This window comes from Eptatretus burgeri, chromosome 14 (genome assembly GCF_056783735.1).
Source record: "Eptatretus burgeri isolate ZD-2024b chromosome 14, Ebu_testis_v1, whole genome shotgun sequence".
NCBI classification, from domain to species: domain Eukaryota; kingdom Metazoa; phylum Chordata; class Myxini; order Myxiniformes; family Myxinidae; genus Eptatretus; species Eptatretus burgeri.
In genome coordinates this window covers 20,337,693-20,364,957 of record NC_140974.1, presented here as the reverse complement: position 1 = coordinate 20,364,957, position 27,265 = coordinate 20,337,693, and the positions used below count along the sequence as shown (strand labels likewise).

Sequence of the window (27,265 nt, the reverse complement as noted above, 5' to 3'; positions counted from 1 at the left end):
TTTCAAGGTTTGATATTAATCGGACAAGTAGTTCCCAAGTTATGGCCATTTATTTACCAAACCAATTACAAGACACCGTGTTATGACGTCACAATTATTCTTCTTCGTTTGATATGACATCACAATTGACGCTGGGGACCTGAGTATGTGCCTTTTCAAAGTTTGATATCGTTCTTCTTCATCCGTTTCAGCTGTTTCCCAAGTGATGGCCATTTATTTACCAAACCAATGACAGGACACGGTGCTATGACATTACAATTGATGTCACAATTCTTCTTCTTCATTTGATATGATGTCACAATTGACGTCTTGACTGTCAAGCGGTTTCTGGCACGCGGTTTGAAAGGTTTTTTTTGTTTTTTTTTGCACGTACGGGCACGCACTAGTAATTCTAACAACAGGAGACATAACTTGATCAAAACCCCATTAGTTTGGCACAAAGTGCAATGTTCATGAATGATACAGTGGTAGTTCAATCAGGGTTGGCTTTTCACGTTGCGCCGAAATCGGTACGATGCCCGATCATCACTGGCGCACCATCGGTTGCTATGGCGACGAGCTTCTCCAAAGGCCCATTCCTTTCTGCAAAAGAATTATTCACCTTGTTATAAAAGATATCAACTCCTCTGGTTGTGCATTTTAGTGGCAACAATGTGAAGAATTCCTCTTTAATCCTGAAGTGTTGGTGACCAGCATGACCGTCTAACCATTATGAGCCACCGAGTGCTGATCCACAGGTAATCCAAACATGGAATTTGGAGTAAATTCAAACGATGGCTTCATGTGCATGCAGCCATGCACCAACGTGGCACATTTATGTTTCTATACACGAGCTCCATCGTAGACATGTCGCCAATGGGCACTCCATCATTAAACCCCCTCCGAACTAATTATATCTCTGACGTGGCGCCGTTGCCCTCCCTTAAAAATGACGTCATTCTTCAGAAGTCATGGGGGAATCTCTCAGATTAAGACTACATTGTTAATTATATCAAAACATGTACCTTAAATTAACATCTAATCACGGTCAATTTTCACAAGCATATTTTGTGTTATTTAAACGTAAAAAAAAAGGTCTTGTCGAATTTGCGTCATATCCGCCGAAGTTCCGTTGCCTGGCAACGTCATGTCGCTTGTCGAATTTGCGTCATATCCGCCGAAGTTCCGTTGCCTGGCAACGTCATGTCGCTTGTCGAAGTGAAGGCCCGGATGAAGGCGTCCCAGTTTTTCGAGTTCTCGCTTTTACCTTAAACGTGTCAAATAGTGAATAATGTAAAACGAATTGTGAAGGGAAATCCATTAAAGGGATTGTTTAGCGATAAAAAAGGTATGTTCTTTCTGTCAGTGTTTGCAGAATGAGGACAGAAAGACAATCACGTGACACGTATAACGTTCTGTGCTGGTGCAAGAATGTTTTAATTATCCCTCGAGTTGATCAATTAACCCGAGACTAGGATTTAATCCACGTGTGTAACTTAGAGGTAAAGGTTGTTTGAGTTGGTGATTTCTTGTACATTTGTAGATTGACCGAAGGCACCGAACCGGTCTTTCCTTTGCTCATGATGATGTCGGCAATGAACCAGGTGAACCTCATGATGATGTCGGCAATGAACCAGGTGAACCTCATGATGATGTGAAGACGAGGGACTGAAGTTGCGGTGACCTCGGCGTTTCTAGTAAGGATGATCTTCCGGGGACCGTGAGTTCCTCCGATGATTTGATTCTCCAGAACCCGAGAGCAGTCTCAAGCTGGTAGTCATGGAACCCCATCCGCCAGACAGTGAGAAGTCTGGAATTTCTGAGCTTGTCCAAGTGGGCTGCTCATCCTCGGAGGGAACCGGCCGTCGGCATGGATCGGCAAGGCGTCGCAGGCGGCACCTGTTGGAACCCACAATTTTCACAAACTCAGGGGTACCCAACCCACTGAGACAAGCTTCGTCCGTGGACCCTGGCTTAGATTCAGTGCTGGAGGTCAGGCGATGTGCCGATCCACGTGACAAGTTGGAACCTGAACGTCTCGAACAGACGCTGCCCCAGCTCAAAGCAGTCCTGTCAGGTTCAGAGGGGGCAATCTCAGATTTTAATCCAGTTCAGGTCGAGAGCACAGCGAGGATAATTTATCAGCTCAGCTGTTCAAGTTCTACAAGTAGTGAAGGTTTCATGAATCAAGCACCGAAGCGAGATGGTGATCTGTACCGAGGAGTGATTGGGTCTGACTCTGATGGCCAAGTGAATCTCAGACGACGAACGATGCTCCCTCCCCTCCAACGCCCCGCCAGTGCAGGCACCGAGAGGCTGAGAGACCGTGTAACCATATGCAGACGGGATTTAGACCTACAGCCATCATTGAGGTCAAGCAAGTCAGATGTGCTTGAAAATGGTTCTCCAATCGCCAGTAGCTCGAGGCTTGGTGTGCTTCCCCCTATTCCTGCACACACCGCTAGAAACAGGTAGGTGAAGAAAATGTTTATTTTGGGACAACTGTACCTGTATGAGTTACAAGTTATTTTCCAACTTTTTTTGTGACATTTTTGCCTTGTAAACTTTCCAGTTACAAAAAAGCCTGAATATGTTCACATTAGCTGCTAGTCAATGAAATGAGGAATCCCTGACTCCTGTTGATGCTGTTGTGTTGGGAAATGCTGATGGTTAATCCTCATTTTACAGATGTACATTTTAAATGTTTGCTCAGCCTGGTGTTGGCTCAGTGGTTAAGGTGGCGCCTTGGGATGCTAGGGTCCTGAGTTCAAGCCCCGTCGGCCGCTGAATTAATACACCAGGGGGTTGACTCAGCCTGTCATCCTTCTGAGGTCGGTGAAATGAGTACCAGTACCAGTGTATGTACTGGAAGAGGGGCACACTGCATCAGCGACAGTCGCGCTTCAAGAAATGATAGCTACCCCGGCAGCTAAGCTGCCATACGACCACCACAATGCTTTCTCTTTGGCCAAGTGGTCAAACCTTCAGAAGACGAAAACATTGCTGATTCCTTTGTGTGGTTCTATACAAAAAAAATGTTTACATTCGCATGTGCCTCATGGAAGGGCTTATACCTAAATCACATCCAGGACAGACATTTACTTTTTGATGAGTTACAAGGACATTACTAAACGATGGACAAACATATTTAGTATGCAGGATTTGAACCTGAGTTCCACCTACATCATGAGTTCAGATAGGAAGATGAACTGGCTGACCCAGACATGTCTTATCAGCAACTAATCCTTATGGATTATTTGTTCAAAGGATGGCCAAGAAATACGCACACTCGCCTCTAAGCTGTCTAACCTGGGTTTGAATCCTGACACAGTTGTAATTATCAACTGTCATCCTGGTGTTTCACAAGCAGGGTGTTTCATCAATGTGTGTGCCTTCCCTCTGATGTTGGATGGACGTTAAACGGGTGTCCCATCTACCAGCATTTGTTGGTGGATGTTAAAGATCCCATGGTATCCTTCGGGAAGAGTTGGCGAGTTATCGCAGGCACCATGGAACAAATTCCAAATTCCTGCCCTAACAAGCACAGGGCTTTGCATCGGCACCACAGCCATGCCCTCAGCCAATGATGCTGCCAGCCCGCATTGCTACATATGAACGAAGAAAAAAAGATTCATTCAAAGTTCTTCTTTTCTGTATGGTGTCATCAGAAATTTGTCACTTTTAAATTTACATTCAAATCGATGGTTTTGCTCCATCGGAAAACGAAAGCAGAAAGAGCCAATAATCCTACTCTTTATTTTCTGTACTTAAACTCGAACTGGTCTCTCTTGCAAGTCGGTGCAGAAATCTTTTCATTGATATGGCTGAGATGGTCATCAATGGATATTTTAGAAAGTGAGGAGATCTGGTAAAGATTACAAAACAAACTTTTTGAAAAATAAAAAAAAATTAAAACCTGCTTAGCACCTTAACTATCAGTTATTATTATTTTATTTATAAAGTTGTATTTTCTGTCTGTCTGTTCATCGATAGAATCAGCCCAACCGGTATTAACCCCATCATATTGCATACCGTTGGAATCCTCTTGGCAAATGGAGATGCAAGAAAACTTTTTCAAATTGACATGGTAGGGGGCTCAGGTTGGTGAGAAGACCCCAATTCTCTATATGTAAATGTGTATCATATAGCGCCACCCGGTGGTAGGCAGTATTACAAATCATCTCATCAAAATGGCCAAGCTCAATTCTGGCACCCAACAACGAGACTCGAAACCTTGTCTATCCAGAGGTACTGCAGTCATCATTATTGTGTAGTATTGCCTTATTGTATCATATTTTTGTTTGTTATTTTATCTATGTACTTTAACACCATTCTCTCTCTCTCTCTCTCTCTCTCTCTCTCTCTCTGTCTCTCTCTCTCTCTGTCTCTCTCTCTCTCTCTCTCTCTCTCTCTCTCTCTCTCTGTATCTCTCTCTCTCTCTCTCTCTCTCTCTCTCTCTCTCTCTGTCTCTCTCTCTCTCTCTCTCTCTCTCTCTCTCTGTCTCTCTCTCTCTCTCTCTCTCTCTCTCTCTCTCTCTCTCTCTCTCTCTCTCTCTCTCTCTCTCTCTCTCTCTCTCTCTCTCTCTCTCTCTCTCTCTCTCTCTCTCTCTCTCTCTCTCTCTCTCTCTCTCTCTCTCTCTCTCTCTCTCTCTCTCTCTCTCTCTCTCTCTCTCTCTCTCTCTCTCTCTCTCTCTCTCTCTCTCTCTCTCTCTCTCTCTCTCTCTCTCTCTCTCTCTCTCTCTCTCTCTCTCTCTCTCTCTCTCTCTCTCTCTCTCTCCTCCCCCCCCGACTTTGTTCCTCATGCACGGCCACATATTTTAAGTTCCAAACTCAGTGTACAAATACAACTTTGTGTATGGTATAACATAGGCTATGTGGCCATGGCCTCATGTGGGAGGGGGGGGGAGGGCATAGACTCTCGATGTAAATGTGTACCATGTCGCGCCACCTGGTAGTGGTGGCAGAGCGGATTACAATTTCCTTTTTTACCTGGGCAACACTGAAGTGGAAGCACGTGTAAATTGGCACGTGTAAATTTGTCCTCCTTTCCTTCTCCTCCCCCATCCCCCCAAATCGGAGGGGCATGTCATTGTGTGTGACATTTCTAGTGGAAAAGTACGGCAGGACGAACGGGAGGCAAAGGTGGGGGGACCGGGACATGAGGACAAAGGAGGGGGGATCGGAAGGAGTTAACGCACTCTATGCATAGGTAAATTTGTCTTCTTTTCCTTCTTCTCTCCCAAAGTTTTTCGCAAACTAGACGACTAATTGGTCTGACAGCGAAGTGACAGAGAGGCTCTGCTAGTACTAAATATTGTATATACAGTTGGACCCTGACATTCGAGGTTCCGCTATTCATTGATCTCACGTAGTCACAGTTCATAAAATGAGATCTGCTTCGACGTTTGCGGCCCTGTATTTCGCATATTCGTGAAGTTTCTCCATGGGTGAATTCACAGTTTTTCTGACCTGCTTTGTGTATTCGCAGTTTTTCACGGGGTTTTGATTTTTACCTCTGTCACCGAAGGTGAACAAAGTTATGTTTTCACCCATTTCTGTCTGCTGGGATTCGCTAGATATCTGTTATTGTCGGGTTTTCCGTGTGTGTGTGTGTGTGTGTGTGTGTGTGTGTGTGTGTGTGTGTGTGTGTGTGTGTGTGTGTGTGTGTGTGTGTGTGTGTGTCTCTCTGCAACGCGAGGCTCCACAGCACAAACCAGCAAACCGGTTTCGATGAAACTTGGCGAACAGGTGCCATATGGGCTGGGAGTGTGCGCGTTTGAGTTTCGTTGCTAAGCAACCACCCGTTGCTATGCAGCGGCCAAAAAAAAAACCGCGTTTTAAGAACCCAAACGGTAACTGACGTAGCGCGGCTTCTATGGTAGGTAGAGCAACCGGACCAACTCCTGCCTATTTCTTGCATCCCCATTTAATTATCGCGATGGCATAACATTCCTCTATCTTTCATAATTTCTGAATGGCAGCCCTCCGAATGCGGAAAGGTGGTGAACCAGGGAATATGTTAAGTGGCCTTGACCTCGGAAACCGTCGACGTCAGAACGTTCAAATTCGGTGTATGGATAGAGTTTAATAACTACTACAAAATTGAACCGCAGCATTTTTCCAGATTCAATCACCAAGGGTGTCGGGGCTGAAATTCGAAAAAAATACTTTTTCTCGACCTACGTTCACTATTTTCAATACTTGTCGCACAGTTTTGAATGTGGAGAAACGAGACTTTGGAATTAAACACTTCGAGATATTTAGAAAATTTTACTCGAGCCGATTTTTGATTAAGGTTTTATTTTTCAAATGGGAGTCCTGTGAGGAGTGCCAGTTGGCAAAATACGCAATAGGAAAAATCTTGCCAGGCAGAGGAACAATTGTATGTGAACCAATACGTCTTGGCAATGAATCTTCGTCGGTGGATCGGTCAGAATGAAAAGCATCGTATCCAGCGCTTTGATCCTAGCGAATCTCTCGTCGCCTACCGGCTTGTTACTTAAGAAATCTAAAGATTTCGAAAGTATATTGATCACTTCCGTCATCTGTTTGTGTTTGTTTGTGTGTGTGTTTGTTTGTTTGTAGGCACGATAACTCGAGAACGGAAGAAGCTACCAATGTCAAATTACACCATGTGATTCAGGAGCGTGATGGCTAGTGCTGATTAGATTTTGGACAAAATTGGTCAAAGGTCAAGGTCACAGTGAGGTCAAACATTCGATTTTTGATGGTTTGGTACAGAATAATCATAGAAACTTCTGGTTTGCGTCGCTACCTTTTCTAGAGACAGCTTTTATTAGACAAGGTCAGAGGTCAAGTTGACTATTTCGTAAGTACCAGTCTATGACTGCTTGTTACTTAAGAAATCTAAATATTTCGTAAGTATATTGATGACTTCCGTCCTCTGTTTGTGTGTTTGTTACGAAATCTAAAGATTTCGTAAGTATATTGATGCCTTCCGTTTCTGTTTGTTACTTACAAAATCAAAAGATTTCGTAAGTATATTGATGACTTCCGTTTCTGTTTGTTTGTTTGTTTGTATGTTTGTTTGTTTGTTTGTTTGTAGGCACGATAACTCGAGAACGGAAGAAGCTACCAATGTCAAATTACACCACGTGATTCAGGAGGGTGATGGCTAGTGCTGATTAGATTTTGGTCGAAATCAGTCAAAGGTCAAGGTCACAGTGAGGTCAAATATTCGATTTTTGATGGTTTGGTACAGATAACTCGAACGGAAGAAGCTACCAATGTCAAATTAGACCACGTGATTCACGAGGATGGTGGCTAGCGCTGATTAGATATTGGTCAAAATCGGTCAAAGGTCAAGGTCATAGTGAGGTCAAACATCCAAAACATTCGATTTTTGATGGTTTGGAACAGAAACAACGTAGAAACTTCTTGTTTGCGTCGCTACCTTCTCGAGAGACAGCTTTTATTAGACAAGGTCAGAGGTCAAGTTGACGATTTCGTAAGTACCAGACTATGATTGCTTGTTTGTGTGTTTGTTTGTTTGTTTGTTTGTTTGTTTGTAGGCACGTTAACTCGAGAACGGAAGAAGCTACCAATGTCAAATTACACCACGTGATTCAGGAGGATGATGGCTAGTGCTGATTAGATTTTGGTCGAAATCGGTCAAAGGTCAAGGTCACAGTGAGGTCAAACATCCAAAACATTCGATTTTTGATGGTTTGGTACAGAATCATCGTAGAAACTTCTGGTTTGCGTCGCTACCTTCTCTCGAGACAGCTTTTATAAGACAAGGTCAGAGGTCAAGTTGACGATTTCGTAAGTACCAGTCTATGACTGCTTGTTTGTTTGTTTGTTTATAGGCACGATAACTCGAGAACGGAAGAAGCTACCAATGTCAAATTACACCACGTGATTCAGGAGGGTGATGGCTAGTGCTGATTAGATTTTGGTCAAAATCGGTCAAAGGTCAAGGTCACAGTGAGGTCGAACATAATTCCGTAAATTGATGTGGAGAAATGGAGTATTTTTGCTTCGCTCAACGTTACGAGTTCGTTTTAACTTCGATTTTAATTTTGTCTTCGGTTTTTGCGATCGCTTAGGACGTTTAAAACTCGGTTGTCGAAATTCTGGTAAAAATCGGATGTTTTGGAGACGTTTTAAGATTGCATAAAAAATATTTCACTCGACGCGTCACGGGTCGTCACGTGATGCAGTGCGCTCGAGCAGACGCGTCGTTGAGTTACGTTAAGGTATAATATAATTGCGTGGAGAAATGGAGATTTTTGCTTCGGTCGACGTTACGATTTTTGATGGTTTGATACAGAATCATCGCAGAAACTTCTGGTTTGCATCGCTACCTTCTCGAGAGACGGCTTTTATTAGACAAGGTCAGAGGTCAAGTTGACGATTTCGTAAGTACCAGTCGAAGACTGCTTGTTTGTTACTTACGAAATCTAAAGATTTCGTAAGTATATTGATGACTTCCGTTTCTGTTTGTTTGTTTGTTTGTTTGTAGGCACGATAACTCGAGAACGGAAGAAGCTACCAATGTCAAATTACACCACGTGATTCAGGAGGGTGATAGCTTGGGCTGATTAGATTTTGGTCAAAATCGGTCAAAGGTTAAGGTCACAGTGAGGTCAAACATTAGATTTTTGATGGTTTGGTACAGATAACTCGATAACGGGGGGGTGGAAATCACTTAAAACATGTAGAAATGCAAAAAAAAAAAATTCAAATATTTTTCAAAATGGCCGCCATAGCGGCCATATTGGATTTTGGACCAAGTCCAAAATCAAGTGGCATGATCCTTGGACCATACCTAATCCCCCCACCAAGGTTCGTCGAAATCCGTCGAGGAGTTTTTCCATAACACTGTTCACAAACAAACAAACAAACAAGCAGTCATAGACTGGTACTTACGAAATCGTCAACTTGACCTCTGGCCTTTTCTAATAAAAGCTGTCTCGAGAGAAGGTAGCGACGCAAACCAGAAGTTTATACGATGAATCTGCACCAAACCATCAAAAATCGTAACGTCGACTGAAGCAAAAATCTCCATTTCTCCACGCAATTATCAAATTTTTTATCAGTCACAAAACCGTAATATTCGGCCATCCACCAACAATCTTTACATAATCCGACGGCTCAGCGAGTCAGGCATGTGACGATAACCTTTATTGGGATAAAAAATGACTTTTAAACACCATCTTTATCGAAAACACCATCAGCGCGCACACGGAAAACCTTAACGTGACTGAACGACGCATCTGCTCGAGCGCACTGCATCACGTGACGACCAGTGACGCGCGAGTGAAATATTTTTTATACAATCTTAAAACGTCTCCAAAACATCCGATTTTTACCAGAATTTTGACAACCGAGTTTTAAGCGTCCTAAGTGATCGCAAAAACCGAAGACAAAATTAAAATCGAAGTTAAAACGAACTCGTAACATCGAGCGAAGCAAAAATACTCCATTTCTCCACATGAATTTACAGATTATGTTTGACCTCACTGTGACCTTGACCTTTGACCGATTTTGACCAAAATCTAATCAGCGCGAGCCATCACCCTCCTGAATCACGTGGTGTAATTTGACATTGGGAGCTTCTTCCGTTCTCGAGTTATAATTTTTTTTTGATGTTTGACCTCACTGTGACCTTGACCTTTGACCGATTTTGACCAAAATCTAATCAGCGCAAGCCATCACCCTCCTGAATCACGTGGTGAAATTTGACATTGGTAGCTTATTCTGTTCTTGAGTTATCATGCCTACAAACAAACAAACAAACACACAAACAAGCAGTCATAGACTGGTACTTACGAAATCGTCAACTTGACCTCTGACCTTGTCTTATAAAAGCTGTCTCTCGAGAAGGTAGCGACGCAACCCAGAAGTTTCGACGATGATTCTGTAGCAAACCATCAAAAATCGAATGTTTGACCTCACTGTGATCTTGACCGTTGACCGATTTTGACCAAAATCTAATCAGCACGAGCCATCACCCTCCTGAATCACGTGGTGCAATTTGACATTGGTAGCTTCTTCCGTTCTCGAGTTATCGTGCCTACAAACAAACAAACAAACAAACAAGCAGTCATAGACTGGTACTTACGAAATCGTCAACTGGACCTCTGACCTTGCCTAATAAAAGCTGTCTCGAGAGAAGGTAGCGACGCAAACCAGAAGTTTCTACGATGAATCTGTACCAAACCATCAAAAATCGAATGTTTTGGATGTTTGACCTCACTGTGACCTTGACCTTTGACCGATTTTGACCAAAATCTAAGAAGTGCTAGCCATCAACCTCGTGAATCACGTGGTGTAATTTGACCTTGGTAGCTTCTTCTGTTCTCGAGTTATCATTTTTTGGATATTTGACCTCACTGTGACCTTGACCTTTGACCAATTTTGACCAAAATCTAATCAGCACAAGCCATCACCTCCTGAATCACGTGGTGTAATTTGACATTGGTGGCTTCTTCCGTTCTCGAGTTATCTGTACCAAACCATCAAAAATCGAATAGTTGACCTCACTGTGACCTTGACCTTTGACCGATTTTGACCAAAATCTAATCAGCACTAGCCATCACCCTCCTGAATCACGTGCTGTAATTTGACATTGGTAGCTTCTTCCGTTCTCAAGTTATCGTGCCTACAAACAAACAAACAAACAAGCTGTCATAGACTGGTACTTACGAAATCGTCAACTTGACCTCTGACCTTGTTTAATAAAAGCTGTCTCGAGAGAAGGTAGCGACGCAAACCAGAAGTTTCTACGATGATTCTGCACCAAACCATCAAAAATCGAATGTTTTGGATGTTTGACCTCACTGTAACCTTACCTTTGACCGATTTCGACCAAAATCTAATCAGCACTAGCCATCACCCTCCTGAATCACGTGGTGTAATTTGACATTGGTAGCTTCTTCCATTCTTGAGTTATCTGTACCAAACCATCAAAAATTGAATATTTGACCTCACTGTGAACTTGACCTTTGACCGATTTCGACCAAAATCTAATCAGCACTAGCCATCACCCTCCTGAATCACGTGGTGTAATTTGACATTGGTATATTCTTCCGTTCTCGAGTTATCGTGCCTCCAAACAAACAAACAAACAAACAGAAACGGAAGGCATCAATATACTGACGAAATCTTTAGATTTCGTAAGTAACAAACAAACAAGCAGTCATAGACTGGTACTTACGAAATCGTCAACTTGACCTCTGACCTTTTCTGATAAAAGCTGTCTTGAGAGAAGGTAGCGACGCAAACCAGAAGTTTATACGATGAATCTGTACCAAACCAGCAAAAATCGTAACGTCGACCGAAGCAAAAATCTCCATTTCTCCACGCAATTATTTTATCAGTCACAAAACCTTAATATTCGGCCATCCACCAACAATCTTTACATAATCCGATGGCTCAGCGAGTCAGGCATGCGACGATAACCTTTATTGGGATAAAAAATGACTTTTAAACACCATCTTTATCGAAAACACTGTCAGCGCGCACACGCAAAACCTCAACGTGACTCAACGACGAGTCTGCTCGAGCGCACTGCATCACGTGACGATCCGTGACACTTGAGTGAAATATTTTTTATACAATCTTAAAATGTCTCCAAAACATCCGATTTTTACCAGAATTTCGACAACCGAGTTTTAAGAGTCGTAAGCGATCACAAAAACCGAAGACAAAATTAAAATCGAAGTTAAAACGAACTCGGAACGTCGAGCGAAGCAAAAATACTCCATTTCTCCACATGAATTTACGGAATTATGTTTGACCTCACTGTGACCTTGACCTTTGACCGATTTTGACCAAAATCTAATCAGCGCTAGCCATCACCCTCCTGAATCACGTGGTGTAATTTGACATTGGTAGCTTATTCCGTTCTCGAGTTATCGTGCCTACAAACAAACAAACAAACAAACAAACAGTCATCGACTGGTACTAACGAAATCGTCAACTTGACCTCTGACGTTGTCTAATAAAAGCTGTCTCTCGAGAAGGTAGCGACGCAAACTAGAAGTTTCTCCGATGATTCTGTACCAAACCATCAAAAATAGAATGTTTTGGATGTTTGACCTCACTGTGACCTTGATCTTTGACCGATTTTGACCAAAATATAATCGGCGCTCGCCACCACCCTCCTGAATCATGTGGTGGAATTTGACATTGGTACCTTCTTCCGTTCTCGAGTTATCTCTACCAAACCATCCAAAATCGGATATTTGACCTCACTGTGACGTTGACCTTTGACCGATTTCGACCAAAATCTAATCCGCACTTGCCATCACCCTCCTGAATCAAGTGGTGTAATTTGACATTGGTAGCTTCTTCCGTTCTCGAGTTATCGTGCCTACAAACAAAGAAACAGAAACAGAAGTCGTCAATATACTTACGAAATCTTTAGATTTCGTAAGTAACAAACAAACAAGCAGTCATAGACTGGTACTTACGAAATTGTCAACTTGACCTCTGGCCTTTTCTAATAAAAGCTGTCTCGAGAGAAGGTAGCGACGCAAACCAGAAGTTTATATGATGAATCTGCACCAAACCATCAAAAATCGTAACGTCGACTGAAGCAAAAATCTCCATTTCTCCACGCAATTACACTGAACAACAAAAATTTTTTACTGGAGATGTGTAAAGTGATTTAGACTAATTTGGGTACGTTGATTTCAAAAATCATAACCGTTTTGCTGTATCACGTCAGGGTTTTCAGTAACAGAAATATTCCCATTGCCTAGAAGTCAGGATTTCAATGAAATTTACAAAAATTCATTTATTCATTTATTTCATCATGAATGCTTCAAAATTATAGAAATTACAGAAAAACTCCACTAGAATGTAATTAAAAATGCTTTAGGCATTTGGCTTTGCATTTGTGCTGCTCTGTGTCAGTTTCACGATTCAGGAACCAGCAGAAATCGCCCATCATGTTCGGGTTGTGCCGCCCTTGGTAACGCGTCTCCATGAGTGAAATCTCTTGGTGGAATCGCTCGCCGTGCTCGTCCGAGACTGCTCCCAAGTTGTCAGGGAAGAAGTTCAGGTGCTGGTGTCGGAAATGGATTTTCAGGGACATCCTGGAGCCAAGTTTCCTGAAGGACTCCAGCAGCTGCTGCACTATTTCTTCATAGTTGTCCGCGCGCTCGTTCCCCAAGAAGTTGTCCGTCACAGCTTTGAAGCTCCTCCACGCTGCCAGCTCTTTGGGGTTTAGAGTTGTCGGAAAAGTTTCGTCCTTCATAATCTGTCGGATTTGCGGTCCAACAAAGACACCAGCCTTGATCTTGGCCTCCGACAAGGTGTTGCCAAACTTTTCCTTGAGGTATAAAACCCACGCCCATTCAGATCCATTGCCCGTACAAAACTTTTCATCAAGCCGAGCTTTATGTGGAGTGGTGGAAGGAAAACCTTGGCTGGGTCGACAAGGGCGACATGCTTCACGTTGTGTCGACCAGGTACATGCTCTTTTCGCTCTTCCCAATCTTTCTTCGTCCAGTGATTCTTGTCGTCTCTGCTATCCCAGAGACAAAGGAAGCACATGTATTTCGTGTAGCCTGACTGCAGCCCTAACAACAGCGCCACCACTTTCAAGTCTCCGCAGATGTGCCAGTTGAAGTCATTGTACTTGATGGAATCAAGCAGCTGCCGCATAGTCTCATAGGTCTCTGTCATGCCGAACGCGTGAGCCAGTGGGACTGATGGTTTCTCGTTGCCATTGTGGAGCAAAACAGCCTTCAAGCTGTTCTTCCCCGAGTCGATGAAGAGGCGCCAGTCTGCAGGATCGTGATCACACCCAAGTTCTTTCAACAGACCGTTGATGTCATTGCAGAATGTCATCGTGTCTTCCATCTCAAAGAACTCAGCCATGTCTCTGTGACGTGCTCTGAACAAGGATATCTTGGTGTTAGGTTCAAGTAGATTTCACTGCTGCAGCCTTGATCCAAGCAGCTCTGCCTTCGCCTTTGACAGCGAGAGATCTCTTACAAGATCATTTAAGTCTCCCTGGTTCAGAAGGTGTGATTCTTGAGTGTCGGGTTCAAAAGGTTCATCATCACCATCCTCTTCACCACTGCTTACAGCTATGTTCTGATCAGCTGGAGGTGTTGGAACGGGGTTCTCGTCATCATGAGGCACAGGTTTATGAGCAGAGACGCAGTCAGCGTACTTGATGTGACCTTTATTCTTCTTGTTGAAGCCGGCGATGCTTGTGCAGCAGAAATAACAATCATCATGATGATTCTGCGGCTCACGCCATATCATGGGCACCGCAAATGGCATGCTCGCGCGCTTGCCCACCAAACACTGAGTCAAGGTTGTGTGACAGCTTGTGCAGCAGATGTGTGGTGCCCAGCTCTGTTCTTGGTCCAACCACCTTACACCCGAAGTAGTGAAAGTAGGCGGCCTTCATTTTCACTGCTGTAGATATACTTCGCTGTTGATCTTTTTTGGTATACCGACCACAGACATAACAGAAGTTGTCAGGATGATTGGTACAGGAACGCCTACTCATCTTTATCTGAAAGAAAGAAATATAACACAAGTTAACAACAATTGTACGAAATAGACATGTTAAAGACATATGTAAATTTCATTGAAATCCTGACTTCTAGGCAATGGGAATATTTCTGTTCCTGAAAATCCTGACGTGATGCAGCAAAACGGTTATGATTTTTTAAATCAGCGTACCCAAATTAGTCTTAATCACTTTACACATCTCCAGTAAAAAATTTTTTTTTGAAATTTGTTGTTCAGTGTTATTTTATATTATTTTATCAGTCACAAAACCGTAAGATTCGGCCATCCACCAACAATCTTTACATAATCCGACGGCTCAGCGAGTCAGGCATGTGACGATAACCTTTATTGGGATAAAAAAAAAATGACTTTTAAACACCATCTTTATCGAAAACACCATCAGCGCGCACACGGAAAACCTTAACTTGACTCAACGACGCATCTGCTCGAGCGCACTGCATCACGTGACGACCCGTGACGCGCGAGTGAAATATTTTTTATACAATCTTAAAACGTCTCCAAAACATCCGATTTTTACCAGAATTTTGACAACCGAGTTTTAAGCGTCCTAAGTGATCGCAAAAACCGAAGACAAAATTAAAATCGAAGTTAAAACGAACTCGTAACATCGAGCGAAGCAAAAATACTCCATTTCTCCACATGAATTTACAGATTATGTTTGACCTCACTGTGACCTTGACCTTTGACCGATTTTGACCAAAATCTAATCAGCGCGAGCCATCACCCTCCTGAATCACGTGGTGTAATTTGACATTGGGAGCTTCTTCCGTTCTCGAGTTATAATTTTTTTTTTTGATGTTTGACCTCACTGTGACCTTGACCTTTGACCGATTTTGACCAAAATCTAATCAGCGCAAGCCATCACCCTCCTGAATCACGTGGTGAAATTTGACATTGGTAGCTTCTTCTGTTCTTGAGTTATCATGCCTACAAACAAACAAACAAACAAATACACAAACACACAAACAAGCAGTCATAGACTGGTACTTACGAAATCGTCAACTTGACCTCTGACCTTGTCTAATAAAAGCTGTCTCTCGAGAAGGTAGCGACGCAACCCAGAAGTTTTGACGATGATTCTGTAGCAAACCATCAAAAATCGAATGTTTGACCTCATTGTAATCTTGACCGTTGACCGATTTTGACCAAAATCTAATCAGCACGAGCCATCACCCTCCTGAATCACGTGGTGTAATTTGACATTGGTAGCTTCTTCTGTTCTCGAGTTATCGTGCCCACAAACAAACAAACAAACAAGCAGTCATAGACTGGTACTTACGAAATCGTCAACTGGACCTCTGACCTTGTCTAATAAAAGCTGTCTCGAGAGAAGGTAGCGACGCAAACCAGAAGTTTCTACGATGAATCTGTACCAAACCATCAAAAATCGAATGTTTTGGATGTTTGACCTCACTGTGACCTTGACCTTTGACCGATTTTGACCAAAATCTAATAAGTGCTAGCCATCAACCTCGTGAATCACGTGGTGTAATTTGACCTTGGTAGCTTCTTCTGTTCTCGAGTTATCATTTTTTGGATATTTGACCTCACTGTGACCTTGACCTTTGACCGATTTTGACCAAAATCTAATCAGCACAAGCCATCACCCTCCTGAACCACGTGGTGTAATTTGACATTGGTGGCTTCTTCCGTTCTCGAGTTATCTGTACCAAACCATCAAAAATCGAATATTTGACCTCACTGTGACCTTGACCTTTGACCGATTTTGACCAAAATCTAATCAGCACTAGCCATCACCCTCCTGAATCAGGTGGTGTAATTTGACATTGGTAGCTTCTTCCGTTCTCAAGTTATCGTGCCTACAAACAAACAAACAAACAAACAAACAGAAACGGAAGGCATCAATATACTTCCGAAATCTTTAGATTTCGTAAGTAACAAACAAACAAGCAGTCATAGACTGGTACTTACGAAATCGTCAACTTGACCTCTGACCTTGTCTAATAAAAGCTGTCTCGAGAGAAGGTAGCGACGCAAACCAGAAGTTTCTACGATGATTCTGCACCAAACCATCAAAAATCGAATGTTTTGGATGTTTGACCTCACTGTAACCTTACCTTTGACCGATTTCGACCAAAATCTAATCAGCACTAGCCATCACCCTCCTGAATCACGTGGTGTAATTTGACATTGGTAGCTTCTTCCATTCTCGAGTTATCTGTACCAAACCATCAAAAATTGAATATTTGACCTCACTGTGAACTTGACCTTTGACCGATTTCGACCAAAATCTAATCAGCACTAGCCATCACCCTCCTGAATCACGTGATGTAATTTGACATTGGTATATTCTTCCGTTCTCGAGTTATCGTGCCAACAAACAAACAAACAAACAAACAAACGGAAGGCATCAATATACTTACGAAATCTTTAGATTTCGTAAGTAACAAACAAACAAGCAGTCATAGACTGGTACTTACGAAATCGTCAACTTGACCTCTGACCTTTTCTAATAAAAGCTGTCTCGAGAGAAGGTAGCGACGCAAACCAGAAGTTTATACGATGAATCTTTACCAAACCATCAAAAATCGTAACGTCGACCGAAGCAAAAATCTCCATTTCTCCACGCAATTATTTTATCAGTCACAAAACCCTAATATTCGGCCATCCACCAACAATCTTTACATAATCCGATGGCTCAGCGAGTCAGGCATGCGACAATAACCTTTATTGGGATAAAAAAAATGACTTTTAAACACCATCTTTATCGAAAACACCGTCAGCGCGCACACGCAAAACCTCAACGTGACTCAACGACGAGTCTGCTCGAGCGCACTGCATCACGTGACGATCTGTAACACTTGAGTGAAATATTTTTTATACAATCTTAAAATGTCTCCAAAACATCCGATTTTTACCAGAATTTCGACAACCGAGTTTTAAGCGTCCTAAGCGATCACAAAAACCGAAGACAAAATTAAAATCGAAGTTAAAACGAACTCCTAACGTCGAGCGAAGCAAAAATACTCCATTTCTCCACATGAATTTACGGAATTATGTTTGACCTCACTGTGACCTTGACCTTTGACCGATTTTGACCAAAATCTAATCAGCGCTAGCCATCACCCTCCTGAATCACGTGGTGTAATTTGACATTGGTAGCTTCTTCCGTTATCGAGTTATAATTTTTTTTGATGTTTGACCTCACTGTGACCTTGACCTTTGACCGATTTTGACCAAAATCTAATCAGCGCTAGCCATCACCCTCCTGAATCACGAGATATAATTTGACATTGGTAGCTTCTTCCATTCTCGAGTTATAATTTTTTTTTGGATGTTTGACCTCACTGTGACCTTGACCTTTGACCGATTTTGACCAAAATCTAATCAGCACTAGCCATCACCCTCCTGAATCACGTGATGTAATTTGCCATTGGTAGCTTCTTCTGTTCTTGAGTTATCGTGCCTACAAACAAACAAACACACAAATAAGCAGTCATGGACTGGTACTTACGAAATCGTTAACTTGACCTCTGACCTTGTCTAATCGAGAGAAGGTAGCGACGCAGACCAGAAGTTTCTACGATGATTCTGTAGCAAACCATCAAAAATCGAATGTTTGACCTCACTGTGACCTTGACTGTTGACTGATTTTGACCAAAATCTCATCAGCACTAGCATCACCCTCCTGAATCACGTGGTGTAATTTGACATTGGTAGCTTTTCCGTTCTCGAGTTATCATTTTTTGGATGTTTGGCCTCACTGTGACCTTGACCTTTGACCGATTTTGACCAAAATCTAATCAGCACTAGCCATCACCCTCCTGAATCACGTGGTGTAATTTGACATTGGTAGCTTCTTCCGTTCTCGAGTTATCGTGCCTACAAACAAACAAACAGAAACGGAAGTCATCAATATACTTACGAAATCTTTAGATTTGGTAAGTAACAAACTAACAAACAAACAAACAGAAACGGAAGTCATCACTATACTTCGGAAATCTTTAGATTTCGTAGGTAACAAACAAACAGAAACGGAAGTCATCAGTATACTTACGAAATCTTTAGATTTCGTAAGTAACAAACAAACAGAAAGGGGTGAAAACAGTAACCTCCGATCTTCGATGGCGGAGGTTAACTACATTCACACCACATCTTTACCTTCCACGAACACAAGGGGGTGGGGGTGGGGGCGGGCTGGGTAGGGATAATTTAGCTATACAAAATTGCTGCAGATATAACTATATGAGGGAACCCTTATGTGTTAGTTGTATCTCCCTGGGGTTTTCCAAAACTGTAACACGACTACACCTTATTTAATCCCTACTTCACCAATGTATATGTAATCCTTACTACAACAATGTAGCTATAGCACATTCATGTTATTTTGAAAAATTTGCACAACTTTTTTGCCCCTTTTATAGTGAGAAATCAATATTCTCATTTAATGAAGACCATAGGCGAGTGATACCGATATCTATATTAATATTTCGGCACGCCCCTTTCTTTGTTCCACCATCAGATTTTTGTTACTGCATGAAATGAAATAAGATTTGGCACATTATACTAATGATATTATTGTCTTCCTTAAGAGGCCCCTCAAAATTCGTTTTGATGCATTTTCACAAACTCCAATGGATTCCATTCAAATTCGGTACGATTATGGCTTTTGGTCCAACTTAGGTCATTGGCTATAAATTTTTTCCATAACACTTCCGGTATTCGAAAAAATTGATAAATCGATATCCCTTATGGGATTTTCCATTCAAATCCACTCAAGTTTAAGGCCTACGGGGGACGCAAATTTCCACTTTGCCCCGGGCGCTGTTTACCTCCGCTACGCCAAGCTGTTAGGGTTAGGGTTAGGGTTTGGGTTAGTGTTAGGGTAGCTAACCCTAACCCTAATCGCTAACCCTAACCCTAACCGCTAACCCTAACTGCGAACCCCTAACCGCTAACAGCTATTCAGGAAATTTGCAAGAAAGCCCGGGCAACACCGGGCTTTATTGCTAGCCCGAGCAACGGGCATTACTACTAGTGTATATATATATATATATATATATATATATATATATATATATATATATATATATATATATATATATATATATATATATATATATATATATATGATCATTGACTTTCTAAACACGAAGCAATCCACTGCAAGTGTGGATTTTCTATCCTTTAATATGTGTGTCTCGGAACTTTCTTATTCAGTGTATGTGCTATTAAATTGTGTGTTCCTTATTAAACAATTAACTTCCTGGCTTTTTGAAAGACATTGCAACAATAATTGTTTGAATTTGTATTTGGAAGATACGACACATTCCTGAACATCATTCCCAGAAATTGGTTCGGAGTTGTTTATACCTTCTTCTTTTTTTTTCTTACTGATGAGAAATTGAGTACCATACCATTTTTATTTCCTAAAAAACATCACTATTATAACTTTTATGAAACCCCTCCAAGCTAAACATCCATTTCAGCTGCCCATCATACCAAATAAGTGCTCCACTTCATGCCACCGTCTGTGAAATATGCACTGGGTCCTGGTGGCTCAATCTTATCTCGAGTGAAAAATGTCCTGCTGCGGTGTTTTACCCTCTTCATCAATGTCTACCTTCTGAGCCTCGCAAGGCGGGGCGGATCCAAGCGCAGAGTCCCAATCAGCAAAAGTCTCCATTGAAGAATAGCCTGTACAATGCATGTAGGCACCAAGTGCTTGCTGTGACGGTGGATAGGATGGTGGGGGCTAGGCTAAGGAACGGGTTTCTGCACCATTGCTAATCCTCCAAAGCTGAGCAGAGAGATTGAAACCACCTTCTTTTCTGCTGAGCCAGCATCGCAGTCTCAGATCTATTGTTTCATTCTCAACTGACGGAGAAAATTTGTTGAGAATTTCATTGGCAGCATCTTTTGTGGGGTACGAGCTGCAGCCCCATCTGCTGAAAGCTATTCTGCTAGCCTGCAGAACTACACAATTGTAACTATTGCATTAAAAATGTTAAACATTTTCTTGTGAATATTTCATGATGTTTCATCCGGCAGCATTTGAACTCTGTTCTTTATGCTTAATCCCCTGTTGCTTAATGCTTAAGCATTTAAGCTCTGTTCCTGTGTTCAAATTATGTTTTTGAGATGTATCTCAATGTAGATATTCAGTGACAAGTAGTGCCTACGACGATATAAATGAGATTCCTTTAGTGATTCATATTCTGCTTGGCATACCAAATGTATGAGGAGCATTGCTCTGCCAGGATATGCACAGAACTCGGTTTCAAGCAACAATCCCCAGAATTCAAGGTCAGAGCTCCACCTGCTGATCGTGTGTGTCACCCCAATGCAATAGAGTGGCATAAAACTCACCAATAATTAGTGTGCGTACAGGAAAATGTTGGCGGGATGAAGATTCATCATACTGTTACGAATCTGGAAGCTTACTGCACTCAACATTCAGGTCCCAAGGTTAGATATGTCGATAAGTATGTGTACAGTTAGAATCCATCCCCTTCTGTCTAATGGGAATTACATGTGTGCGCTACGGATTCTTTTATAGCCCGGATTTTTACATCACCAACGCCAACGACAACACTCTGCTCACGGCATTGTCTGAGCTCTTCTCGCGCTCGCCAGCAAGCATGTGGGCGGAGTCTAACATAGGCATGGCGTCCCTCTTTAGCCAATCGGCAAGGAGCGGGTGTCTCGCCCGCCCACGTTTCCAACTCAACACGATCGCTATTACACACGTGGCCAGAGGTGAGAAGGTGGGCGGAGCCACAACCGCCTCCGATCGGGACTCCGCCCAGAAGGGTGGGAGTTTTCCCGCATACCGTGGGCCTGTCCAATGGAGGAAGGCCAGGAAATCACGCGATAGGTCCGACCAATGAGGAGGCGAGTGGCCAGGAAAAGAAGCCCCTCCCTCCTGAAGAGGAAGAAGTGGTTGTCTGGACCAGCGTTGAGAGAGACGGTGTGCTCGTGGCAGGAGCGTTGGCCAGTTCAATTGTTCGGGGCATTCTGGCTGGAACGTGAAGGTCTCGTTGTCTGGTCTTGCCTTGTCACTGGCTCTGGTCTCATCGCATGCCGGAGGAGCGTGCGGGGGCCCGACGCTGCCCTCCGTACCCGGTGCTTGCAGCGGCATCGAGTTGCGGGTTCAAGTCCCGCCGATCTAGGACGTCGCAGACCACACGAGGCGGGAAGGTCTGAGATCGTTCTGGTTCCCAGCTCATCTTCCCTCGAGCTGGGAACCTTCAATAAAGACCGCGGCCATCACTTATTTTGTGTATTTGTGTGTGCCTGTGTGTGTCTATGGGCCCATCTTCAAGTAGAATTGTTTAAGTGCCTTGTACATACTTGCATTTATTTTGGTCGGTTTAACTCTGCCCCTTGTGTGTCCCCCCCCCCATTATAAATAAACCCCCTGTTAAATGTATCAGCTCGTTTCTGTGTTTTCTTCATTGGTTTAGCACGGTGCGTGTTGGTGGATTAAAAAGGCCGTTGCTGCCGTGGTTGTGCATTTGGACCGACGGGACCTCGGTAACCATCCACTCAGGTTACGCACAGGTCGAGCACGGTAATGGCTCGTCCCGTTCGAGCTCCGTCGAGGGTGTGAATTCATCGGTAGCTCGCCACGTGGGCCTCTAGGTATTTGGAAGTTTGCCACATAACCCTGTCCCACGCGGTTGAATTATTGACGATTCACGGTCCTGTAAGGGACCCGTACCTTCGGAGTTATCGCGAAGGTACGATCTCGATTCCGGGTGTTCAGTGGAGCTCCATTTAGCGGTCGTGCTCACCACTGATGCCCGGCTCCACAGCAATACATCATGGACAGTTGCAAGGGAGCTTCGTAGTCTATTTTTTACTGTTCATGGAGCGGAAGAACAACTCCGTGGAATGTTTTCTTGTTTGGATTTAACTTTCCATGTAATGGATCCAGCTATGAAATTAAGTGCATGGGAAAAGCATTATATTTTAGAATAATCATCCTTCGAATGAGCCTTGGAAATCATCATTGTAATCTGCATTATATAGTTTTGATGTTAGGTGTCCAGTGGCACAAGAATAACAAGTCTGGCCATTTAAAAAGGCAGAGCCTCGCCAGGGTATTTGTCGAGGTGGCCCCTTTCACACAAGCCACTGAGTATGACCCCCTTATAAATAAAACAAGGACAAATGTGTACAAGAGCTGCATCCTTAAGGTTTTGTCTTCACCAGAAGAAGAAGAACAAGAACAAGAAGAGGAAGAAGAAGAAGAAAAAAACAACAAAAAAAACAACAACTTCCGATATTTCGTCACGTGCCTTGATTAAGCCAATAGTGAGACCCGTCATAGTGTATTTACGTATTTACGATATATAGTGTATTTACGAAATAAATCGTGTATTTACGAAATTACAATACATTAAATGGAATAATCTATAAATAGTAACACGAACTTTTCGAAACTTTAAAGCAAATGTCTGAATATATTTAAAAATTCATGATAGACGCTCTCAAAAGGAACCCTCAATACGAGGATGTATACAGGTGTTTAGTATTTAAGGAGATGCGGATCCTGTATATAAAAGAGCCGAGTCGTCAAGGTTTTGTCTTCACAAGAGGAAGAAGAAGAAGAAGAAGAGGAAGAAGAAGAAGAAGAAGAGGAAGAAGAAGAAGAAGAAGAAGAAGAACAACAACAACAAGAAGAAGCACAACGCCGAGCTCTCTTAGAGCCACATCTCGCAAGCGAGACGCAGCTCACAAGGACAAATGTCTCCAAGAGCCGCGTCATAAAGGTTTTGTCTTCACCAGAAGAAGAAGAACAACAACGCGGAGCTCTCTTAGAGCCAGCGTTCGCAACGCGACGCCGCTAATTAAAAAAAAGATAAATATATAAATAACAACAACAACTTCCGATATTTCGTCACGTGCCTTGATGGAGCCAATAGCGAGACCAGTCATGGAGGCTCTCGTTCATGACGAAAAAATCGTGTATTTACGAAATTACAACACATTAAATGGAATAATCTTTAAATAGTAATGTGAACTTTTCGAAACTTTAAAGCAAATGTCCGAATATATTTAAAACTTGAGATAGACCCTCTCAAAAGTAACCCTCAATGCGAGGATGTGTACAGGTGTTTAGTATTTAAGGAGATCCGGATCCTGTATATAAAAGAGCCGAGTCCTAAAGGTTTTGTCTTCACCAGAAGAACAAGAACAACAACAACAACAAGAACAATGCGGAGCTCTCTTAGAGCCACGTTTGCTACGCGTCTCGCAGCTAAAAACCCATATTTTTTATAACTTAGGATATGTCTTTAAATGCATAATTTGTCACTGTATTTCATTGCTGCACAAGACTGCTTGTGTGTGATGTAAGTTTTTTTGAAATGCCTTCAAATGAATAATATCAATTACAGCAGATCTAGATTTGGACAAACACATCCTCGGGAATGGGAGAATTCAAGATACAAAATCAACTTGCGGTTAAATTATATAACTTTGTCGAACTGTGCTTAAGGCCTGTCGGGCGTGCCACTCAATCCCTTAGGCCTTGCATTGCCCCTCAGACCACGACCTCGACTAGCCAGCTCAAAATGTGACTAAGGCCGCCTGAGCGTTCTAATCAAGTCTGTGGTCTCAGGTGCATTTGCAAGGCCTGAGAGAAATGCTGTAAATGTTATCTTGAAACGTTTTACTCCAGCCACAGATGCCACATGTTATCTGTGCATCACTCATTTGTTAAAGTTAATCTTGAACGTTGTTCCAATTTCATTGGTGGGGAAAAAATATAGTACTGGGTGTTACTGGGATGTAAAGGTTATATTATACCTGAGAATGAATGATTTATATTAAAGTAGATCTATTTGTGAACTCATACACTGACACAAACACCAATTACAATATTATAGCCTCTCCCGTCACTTTGGAATGCGCAAGGATAACAATGTCATACTTGGGATATCCATCCATCGGGACCATAGATTTGATGATAGACCATATTTAGATTTGATGCAATTCAAGTCAGAAAAGGCAGATTCATAAAGAAAAGTCAAGCCAAATGGGGAAGCCACTTTCATTGATAATTTGCAAATCCATCCATCCATTGGGAGCATGTGCTATGCAGAGCATTGGTGCTGCCTAAGCAGTCTCCTTGGCTATTGGACACAATCCTGGACAGGTCACTACTCTGACACAGGATACCAGCATGCTGGCACCCATTTTACCGACCTCAGAAGGATGACAAGCAGAATCAACCCCACCTGGTATTAATTCAACAGCTGAGTGGGATTTGGAACTCAGGATCGTAGGATCTCAAGCCTACCACCCTAACCATTAAGCCAACACCAGGCATAGGATATGTCTCCCCAAATATGTCCTTGACACAGATTCTCAACAAAAAATATGATGTATAAAGACTGACTTTCAAAGTAGTTTGAAAAGCAAAAACTTGGGGCTGTCTTGTACATGTGCTTATTGCATAGTGTCATTTTCATCATTAAAGTTAAATGCTTAATTGTTTCCAATTTCCAGTTCTCATGACTGGCTGTGTACACACATACACACACACACACACACACACACACACACACACACACACACACACACACACACACACACACACACACACACACAGGAATTACTTGCAGGGCTCCTTGCAGTCGAGTGGCTCCTTGCTCGGTGCCCAAGAATTAGAAAAGCACTTCCCAAGTCGTCAGCTGAGCTTATTTATCAGCACATGGAACATGCAGGGCCGGAGTCCTGTTCAGGGCAGTTTGGCTGATCTTCTTCTGCCACAAGACTTTCAATACCTTCACGATCTTTATGCAGTCGGCACCCAAGAGGCAACACCAGACAGGTAAGGGAAATCACAAGAGTAAGGTAGGAAAAAATGGATGCATCTTTGACTTCTGCAATTGCACTCGGCATGTAAAATCAATCCGGTGGTTATACAGCAAAGGGTTTGCATTGATTTGGGACTCGTATGATCCCTGCATATACATTCTCTGCTTGTGTTAGCTTGTACACATTGAAACTTGTGATTGTGAATTTAATGTGTGGAGCAAGGTTCAGCGATTTCAGGTGTAGGCTTGGCCGGCTTGTGGAGGGGTATGAAGAGAATCTGCATGCTAATGATCTTGATTAATTTTTAAGATGAATGACATAATAGTAATTCCTTGTAAAGCACTTAATTTTCAACCTGTCATTAATCTCTTTCCTTTTGCATGTGTGCAACCCTTTATCTTTTGTGGTAGCATGACCAGTCTCTGTCATTCTTGTAATTATTTTCTTCCCCAGGATGACTATTTAAAATTTTAAATCCTTTCAAAAACTTATCACGATTTTTCTCATCAGATTTGTATCACATTTCAGGAAAAATTACAGGAGGTAATTTTTTTTAAGGGAATGGGTCTTAGTTTTTGTGTAAGAGGAAGGAACTACAGCAGACCTGATATGGGAGGGCGGTGGAGAGGTCGATGCTGGGGAGGGGGAGGGGTTGCAATCTTAGTAGTCGTTAAAGAGCAGACAGCGATGAAGGAATGATAGTTGTACGAGTAGAGGAAATTGAGTTTAAAGAGCAGCGTTTTTTGATTGGGTTTTGATTAATACAGGATAATCACACCTGAAGCAGCACTAAACTAAATCAGCATTGTTGTCTATTCCAAAAACGTAGTACAGAATCCTGAGTGCTGGTTATTTTCAAGTGTTGACTCAATCCAAATTACTGCAAATGATCAGCAATCGATGAAGATTTCTATTTTTGTTTTCCTCTATTTCATCCAGAATGTTTCGGACAATGATTTTGTATTTTGAAAGTTCTTGATACTGAAATTGGCTTGATTTGGTTTCTTCAGAAGGTTTTGCTGTTTATCAAGAGTTCCCAATTTTTTTTGGTGTGCTTGTACATTAGCCCTTCCGAACCCCCAAATTTTTTGCGGACCACCATGTACGACTATCATAGTGGCACGCAGCCGCTTCGTGCAGAGATCCCTTGGAGTCGGGGACTGGGAAGTACTCGCATAGTTGTAGTATGAGGATTTGTAGATGTTCCCTGATGACAACTTCTGCTTCATTTGAAACCTGCACTTTTAAGGCGACAAGAACGTCGCATAGTTTGGATTAGGGTTATGTCGTTTTTCCCCACGGATCCCTGCCGATGATCTTTTGGACCCCTCTGGATCTGCGGACCACAAGTTGGGAAGCACTGCTGTATATGATATGATAACAGCTCATTGCTTGATTAGATAGTGGATGGCTCAATGTTAAGACTAATAATCAGAAATTTGTGGCTTTTCAAACTACTCTCAAATCAACAGTTTTGCTCTATCGGAAAAACGAAAGCCTGGGGTGAACCTGACTGACAAGTAGAGCACATTGGTTTTGTGTTTGTGACTATATGATGAAATATGGATATTAAATATGAGCTAATCAATATTGCAAAAGGATGAAAATAGATGGTGGTTAAAATTCCTCAATACTTTGTTTTTTTAATCCAGAGTCAAGGCATGTGGAAGAGCGAGTACACTGAATGGATCAGAATGAAACAGTAGACAAAAAATATAGTAGAGAGTAGGGGCACCAACAGTGGTGTTAAAGGCCAAGATAGAGGGAGACCTGGGCAAACAATGGGTGTTGGGAGGAAATGAGGGGTGGGGGGGGGTGCAGGAAAGGACACATGGGGTGGACAACATGGATAAAGAAGGAAACTCAGGAGGGTAAAACTGAAAATTTGGAAGGGGGAGGGCTTGGGGTGGGGTAGGGTTAAGGAGGGTGTTGTATCTTGATTGTATCTTGACCAGAGTTAACACAATTCGTGT

The 27,265-nt window shown here is 42.5% G+C and overlaps 1 protein-coding gene across 3 annotated transcripts in view; it reads left to right on the top strand.

The window, feature by feature from the left end:
* The first annotated feature begins 1,160 nt into the window (after window positions 1-1,160).
* The window catches only part of LOC147012750 (phosphatidylinositol polyphosphate 5-phosphatase type IV-like), a 74,051-nt gene continuing 47,946 nt past the window's right edge, over window positions 1,161-27,265 (top strand). The window contains exons 1-3 of one of the 3 annotated variants that reach the window (XM_085853887.1): window positions 1,177-1,327; window positions 1,523-2,450; window positions 25,084-25,305. In XM_085853887.1, the coding sequence (XP_085710013.1) occupies window positions 1,759-2,450; window positions 25,084-25,305 (914 nt within the window). In that variant the 5' untranslated portion in view covers window positions 1,177-1,327; window positions 1,523-1,758. Of the gene's footprint in view, window positions 1,328-1,434; window positions 2,451-25,083; window positions 25,306-27,265 lie in introns of those variants that run through there. The other 2 variants (XM_085853890.1, XM_085853888.1) reach the window with 2 other exon arrangements.